The following is a 7269-nucleotide window of genomic DNA, read 5'->3' on the forward strand; positions in this document are numbered from 1 at the left end:
TGGAAACGACAAAAATAATTTGAAAAATGATAAACATTAAGAAATTTCTTATTACTAATTTTTATTTCTCTCTTACTGTCACTGGTACACTTCGAATTTTAATCGTTAGTAATTTTTATAAAATAGAAAATTGTATTAACTTCTGTTTTCTTAATTTAACTATAAAAGTAATCTTATATCAAAAACCCTGTATTTTCTCATGTCTATTCTATTTTTAATTATCAAAAATACGATCAGTTCTTTTTAATTCGTTTCAATTCAAGTTTGAAATTCGAACTTTTTCTTTTTAAAATGGTTTGCACCATTAACAACAACTGCCAAATATTTTTCTAGAATAAAAAAGAATAAACGAATAATGAGTAAAGTTGCATTAAAACTCTCAACACTAAATTTGTTGTTTCTTTTTCTACATTTTTAAATAAATTCAGATTTCTATAAAAACAAAAGTAATTAAAATGATTTATTTAAAAAAAATAAAAATGAATAAAAAAGAAAACTTTTAAGAATTTTTAAGCATCATAATCATTAGCATCTACTTCACTTGTTATTTCATTCATCTCTCTTTGTTCTTTTGGTAATTTATTAAATAATGGTTGAGAAAGACATAACTCATGATAATAGGCATGTGCTTCTTCAGTTCCTTCAATAACAATTTTACGTTTCTTTCCATAGTCTTCAAACTTTCTATCACTATAAATTTCCTGAAGAACCATATAATATCCTGGAACTAAGAATCTTAAACAAAACAGTCGTAACATATTTGGAACTATTCCTACTATCACCGTAAACAACGTTACAAGATAAAAATATGGTTGTCTAAATACAATACTAAAAACATCATATGACAGGTCCCTAATAGAAATACCTGGACAATAAACAATTAATAACATAAAAATAAAGAATAAGACTAATGATATTATAAATGATGCTAATGTCCATAAGTTCCATGTTTTTACTTGAGTACATAATGTGAAAAATACCATAAAAAATCCACTAAAGGTTAAATACATTGATACAACTGCCCATCCACCTGTTTTTCCATTTGAACTATAAACATCTACATCAGCTAACATAAAATGAAATACGAAAGTTAATAATAGAGATTGCCATATTCCTTGTCCTAACCAATCAAGGAAACTAGCTAAACTCATTCTGCTTCCTCTTAAAATACCACGATGAACTTCTGGATTATCTTTAATAACTTGATAAGAAAGGTCTTTATCTAAACAAGCAATAAAAACTGGTGGTAATGATGTAATGAAAATATTGAAGAAAGTCATTGTATAATCATCATACATTGACATTCCACTCTGTCCATTAAAGAATGAATACCAAAACAATATTAAAAAGAATGATGCATTTTTGTAGAAACACATCTTAATTAATGTGACATTTCTTAAAAGAGAATTTCTCCCATGAAACATAATCAATTTTGCTACATGCCTGAATTTTCTTAATGCATAATCAGATGCTCTTGCTGCTTGAGTTCCTTCTTTACCAAATAGCCCAACTCCAATATCTCCTTCATTAATCATTGCAACGTCATTTGCACCATCTCCAATTGTTAAGACAACTTTTTTAGTTGCTTCTTTGACAGTTCTGGCAATCATAGCTTTTTGTTTTGGTGTAACTCTACTACAAATAACAACAGAAGCTTTCAAAATGACTTGTCTAAATAAATCTTTTGCATGGGCCATAACAACTTGTAAAGCACCAGCTTCAAATACACACCCAATATTATATGCTTTACCTTCTGATTTACATCTTTCAATTTCTTTGTCTATTTCTTCATCCATTTCAACTAACTTTTTAGTAGTAAATTCTTCTTTATTTTCAATTTCATCAGGAGCATTTCTTAATTTACAAACAAAAGTTTCTTTGGTTAACAAATTACATGACAATCCAATATTAATTGCAGTTTCAACTTTATCTCCTGTAATCATCCATACTTTAATTCCTCCTCTAATAAGGAATTCAATTGTTTCTGGAACACCATCTTGTAATTTGTCTTCAATAGCAGTTGCTCCAATTAATTTCAAATCAACTTCCATTTCATCTTGAACTAAAGCAACATTTTCATCATGACCTGCAACACTACTGTCAGCTTCATCATATCTTTTTCTCCATTCATTATATTGTTCTTGGCTTATTTCTTTTTTTGTAACTAATAATGTTCTTAAACCAACAACACTGAAGTCTTGTAATTGTTTATTTGTTGCTTCAAAATTATCTTCATGTATCATCCTAGCGGCAATAATTGAATCAGCACCTTTAGTGTACATAACAATTTGACCTTCATGAGTTTGAACAATAACACTTTGTCTTTTTCTGTCTGAGTTAAATGAAAAAATTGCCAAAATCTTAAATTCTAATATTTCACCAAAGAGTGATACATAGAGCATAGTTTGTGTTCTTTTGAAGAATAAAACATTACTATCAACAGCTTGTTGGCACAATGCAACTTCATCTGGTGACTGAGATTGATAATTTATTTTATCTCCTTCTTTCTTAGGCCTTGCCTCATTGCAAATAGCAAGAGCAAGTAAGTAATCTTTAATGGCTTGAGCCTTTACTTCATCAACTCCTTCTTTCATAGTAACTTTTGTATCACTAACATAATTGATGTCTTCATTTCTTTTATCCATAACTTCCATTCCATTTTTCTCTTTGTCAATATTCCAATACAATTTGAAATTTTCTTCTAACTTTTTCCCTTCAATAACTTCTCCATCAACAGATGCCATTTTAAATACCATTGAATTCTCAGTTAATGTACCAGTTTTATCAGATAGGACATATTCAACAAGTGCTAATTCATCATTTAGTATAGATGTTTTTGCAGCCATTTTTTCTGTAACAAGTTGTCCATCTTCATCAATACTATAAATATTAAAATCAGTGTCACATTCCATTAACATTGTTTGAATGAATTTAGCAACTTCAAGAGAAACAGCACATGAAATTGGAATTAAGTAAGACAATAATCCAAAATATCTAAAGAATGTTTGAACAGCATTTTTTCCAACACTGATGTCTTCCATATCTAAATACCATGAATCTCTTCCAGTACGTATAAGGAATAAAGACCCAGCAATAGTAGCAACAATGACAATAACTATTTTAAAACAAAAAATCCCAAATACAAATTGATTCATTCTTGCATCAGTATGTGCAAACTTAGTTCTTAATGATGGTTGGTTCAATGCTAATTTAGAATGTTTTCCACAATGACAAACTAGGGCAGTGCATTTCTCTGTATCTTTAATTACTGCTCCACCAATTAATAGATTAGCAGCAGAGACAGGAATATCTTTTGTTGACCCATTTTCATCTTGAATGCTAATTGTTGCATTATATTGATTAAAATATTCATTTGGTGGATTACAATGCATTGTACCTACCATTTTTAAGGTGTCAATATTATTTAAGTCTTTTGGAACAAAAACCTCTTTTAGGTTAGTTTCACCATCTAAAGCAGCTGTTTGGACAAAAACAATACCATCGTCGTTTGATGAACTCAATGGAATACAATCAGCTGGAATTCTGTCATTTGTTTTTAATTCAAGAACATACCCAGTTCTTACTTCAGCTGAAGTAATATTTATAAGGTTACCATCAGACACATTAACTCTAGTATATTTAGCGTTATTAAATCCACGATCAGCAATCCACCTCCTAATATCTTCAATTATTTCTTTAATACCTGATACACACAAAACAAAAACAAGAGGAAGGACATTAGTAATTGGATTGGTAGCACTAATTTGAGGTATAAGTGAAATAATAGCAACAAGTAAAAAATAAATATTAGTCACATGTTTGAATTGATTGTACAAGAAAAGAGGAAGAAAAGAAATAATTGAATATTTTGTTGTTGATACCTTATTTCCAGGGAATTTTTTATTCTTTTTGTCATCATATATATAAATTAATGGTAATGGAATTTTTCTAACATCCTTTGGCTTTAAACAAGGGAATATTTTAAAGAACGTCTTTGATATAAATCCCATAGTATGTATATTTCAAGATGAAGTGATAATAGCTCATTCCTTTTGCTTGAACTTTGCTACTTTTTTAATTTTTGTGATTAGTCTTGTGAGAATTATCATCTTTTCTTTTTTCTTTTCATTCACCATTTTAAGGTTTTTAAAACGAAAAGGTAATGACGTTTTTCCTTTATTAAAAGTAATTATTTATTATTTTTGGTTTCATTATTTTTGTTTTCTTTTTTTATTTTTTATCCACACTTAGTTTTTATAAACCAATATATTTATGATATATAAAACAATTTTAATGAGCTTTTACATTTTTGAAAAACCATATTGTTTCATAAATGTAACGGTTGAACTAAAAAAAGGAAGGAGTTATGGATAGAGAATTAAGGCAACAGAATTTAGCATTGTTAAAATTATTATTGCAAGTAATCAAAGTAACTTCTAAGGCATCTGGAGAATTTTATTGTTTAACAAAAACGAGCAATGAAGATGTAAGAGATTTAATTCAACAAAAATATAGTATTAATGAAACTAATCTAATTCACTTAAAAACAATTTTTCAACACTGCAATGATAGACTAATTCAAAAAATTAAAGAAATGGCTCCTAAATTACTTCCAAATGAATTTGAATTAATGCTAATTGCAATTAAACAAAATAATGAAGATGAAGGGTGTGGGTATTATATACAAACACACATGGAAGAAACAAGTTTAAAAGCAAGTCAATTATCATGTGTTTATAAAGTATTTCATGAAGAATTTAGTATTAATTTGAAAGACCATATTACTGAAATTGAAAAAGATAGAAGTCAATATGAAGAAATTATTGAAGAGAAAGAACAAAAGATAAAAGAATTGGAAGAAGAAATTGATATTGCTTTGAATCATAATTATGATATGGATCAAAAATTGCAAGAACAAGAAGAAATACTTGAACAATATCAAAGCTACTGTTTTGATGAAGAAGGAAATCAAAAAGAATTTAAGACAAGAGAAAGTGAAATGTTTAAAATGAATACCATTGAGTCACTTAATAATCAAGTTTCTCAATTACAAAGAACTATTGAAGAAAAAGAAATAGAAATAGTAAAATTAAAGAACCAAATACAAAATAAAGAAGAAAAATTAGAATCTCAATCAGATAATAATATAAATAACTTCACCATTAAAAATTTAAAGACAAGAATTGAAGAGTTAGAGAAACAATGTAATTTATATGAAAAACAAATAAATGAATTTAATGAAAAATTCAAAGAAAGTTCATTAATTCTTGATAAAAAAGAAAATGAATTAATAGAAAAAGAAATTGAATTAGAAACAAAATTAAGAGAAATTGAATTAAAAGATATGAAAATAGGAGATTTAGAAACAAAATTAAATGAAAAAATTGAAGAAGAACAAAATAATACTACATTACAAGTTTTGATTGAAGAAATGCATTTAGAAATACAAGAAAAAGAACAATATATAAATATATTAAAAGAAAATATAAATAAAGAACAAGAAGAAATTTTACAATTAAAAGAAGAACTTGTTACAAAAGATAATGAACTACAATCAGTTATGGAAGAATTAAATAAACAAAGACTTTCATTAGAATCAAAAATAAATGATGCAATTAATAAAGAACATCAAAAAAATGAAAAAATACAAACTGAAACAGACGAACAAATTTCTTCTGAAAAATTCATTCCAACAAACATTGTTTCAAAAGATGAGAACATAATAATAACACCAAAGATATCTCTCAGAGACAAAATAAAAAAATTCGAACAACCACTTGACAATGAATCTTCTCCAAGAAAAACAGAAGTAAAAATTCAAAATTCAAAAAAACCTTCATTCATTTCAACACCAAAATCACTCCCTAGCTATACTCAATACCAACAAACACAACCAAGAAGATTATCAAATATGAGTGTAAGAGACAAAATTGCATTGTTTAATCAAAAATAATTTAAATAAAGCTACTTTTTGTTATCATAGTTATATTAATTCTGCATAATATCAATGAATTGGGAATAGGTAATTGTTGACTTCGCTTTAATGGCTTTCATAACAATTTCTTTCTTCTTTGAAGATAATTTGATTGTCTCAATTAATAATACTAACTCTTCTCCATCTAACTCTCCATTTGAATTATTATCAATAAGCCTGAACAATGCTTCATATAACATTGGATTAGTAAAGTATGTTGCTGAACGACTAACATCTTTTAATAACTCAATAAGAAATCCAAATTGTTTAATTCTTATTTTTTCAGATTGAGTAGTTGATGTTATAATACTGATAACAAGGTCAAGAGCATTTTTTGTTTCACAGCCTCTTGGAAACATAAATCGAGCAATGTGAGAAACAAGATCCTTTGCGTTAATATATCCAAATTGGCAATTATCAAGTTTTTTAAATAAGACATTATACTTCGCTTCAAGATGAAGGAAGAGAATTTCAGGTTTTATAGCAACACATAAAAACTCAAATTCAGTTAATTCCGTTTGAGGACCTTTAGTAATAGCATAGTCTCTAATATCTTCAAACATATCTTTATATCCAAACATTGTAACATTCGACTCTTCTAATTTAGATAACGTATGAGCTATTTCACTACAAGATACAGTCCCATTCATATCACTGTCAATAGCTCTAAATATTTCTACAAATAATACAATAACTAAGTCAGCTTTAATTTTAACAAATTTAGGCTCACAGCACTTATTATAACACCACATGAAATGTTCAAATTCTTTTTGATTTAGTGCATTATCATTATCTACATCACATAAAGAAAAAAAGAATCTCATACAGTCTATAGTCGTAGGATCAGTAGAACCAACTAATGGAATCATAACGTTCATTACTTCATCACAACTGACTCTTCCTGAATGAGTTTTATCAACAATATAAAAAGCAAGCTTATTCGCAAATAAAAAGTTCATTTAAATTAACTAGTTCAAATGAGGAATCTTTTTTTTTAATTAAACTATTCATTTTTCCTTTTGTTTAATATTCGTTTTTATTGAATTTTTGTTATTCACTATTTTTAAAACTCTTCTAAAGAAATACAAAAATTTACTTGTATTAGACTTTTCGTTACTCTTGACACTCCCAATAAGTTGTACTTTTACTATAATAAAATAGTTTCTCTTAAACCAATTCAAAAAACCCTCTTTTCCAACAATTAAAAATAACACAAAGCTTATTGTCTTTCACCTCTAATTCTTCTTGCAAGTTGCATATCTTTTGGCATAATAGTGACTCTTTTAGCATGAAGT

General features: G+C 27.2%; 4 protein-coding genes across 4 annotated transcripts in view; 1 reads left to right on the plus strand and 3 right to left on the minus strand.

Moving 5' to 3' along the window:
• Nucleotides 1–509: 509 nt before the first annotated feature.
• On the minus strand, nt 510–4010 carry ENU1_090590 (phospholipid-transporting P-type ATPase, putative; the record flags this gene model as incomplete). Its single annotated transcript, XM_008859010.1, has 1 exon — nt 510–4010. One exon carries the CDS (start codon nt 4008–4010, stop codon nt 510–512), a length of 3501 nt encoding a protein of 1166 aa, XP_008857232.1.
• Nucleotides 4011–4594: 584 nt separating this feature from the next.
• On the plus strand, nt 4595–5953 carry ENU1_090600 (hypothetical protein; the record flags this gene model as incomplete). Its single annotated transcript, XM_008859011.1, has 1 exon — nt 4595–5953. The coding sequence occupies one exon, from the start codon at nt 4595–4597 to the stop codon at nt 5951–5953; it is 1359 nt and encodes a 452-aa protein (XP_008857233.1).
• A 35-nt stretch (nt 5954–5988) lies between these two features.
• Nucleotides 5989–6933, minus strand: ENU1_090610 (EF-hand calcium-binding domain containing protein; the record flags this gene model as incomplete). Its single annotated transcript, XM_008859012.1, has 1 exon — nt 5989–6933. One exon carries the CDS (start codon nt 6931–6933, stop codon nt 5989–5991), a length of 945 nt encoding a protein of 314 aa, XP_008857234.1.
• A 208-nt stretch (nt 6934–7141) lies between these two features.
• ENU1_090620 (hypothetical protein) overlaps nt 7142–7269 on the minus strand; it is a gene marked incomplete at both ends in the record, with an annotated part of 456 nt that continues 328 nt past the window's right edge. Inside the window, one exon of the mRNA XM_008859013.1 lies at nt 7142–7269. This exon is cut by the window's right edge and continues 328 nt beyond it. Coding sequence (XP_008857235.1) covers nt 7142–7269 — 128 coding nt within the window.

This window comes from Entamoeba nuttalli, assembly GCF_000257125.1.
Source record: "Entamoeba nuttalli P19 unplaced genomic scaffold asmbl_4042, whole genome shotgun sequence".
Classification (NCBI taxonomy): Eukaryota; Evosea; order Mastigamoebida; family Endamoebidae; genus Entamoeba; species Entamoeba nuttalli.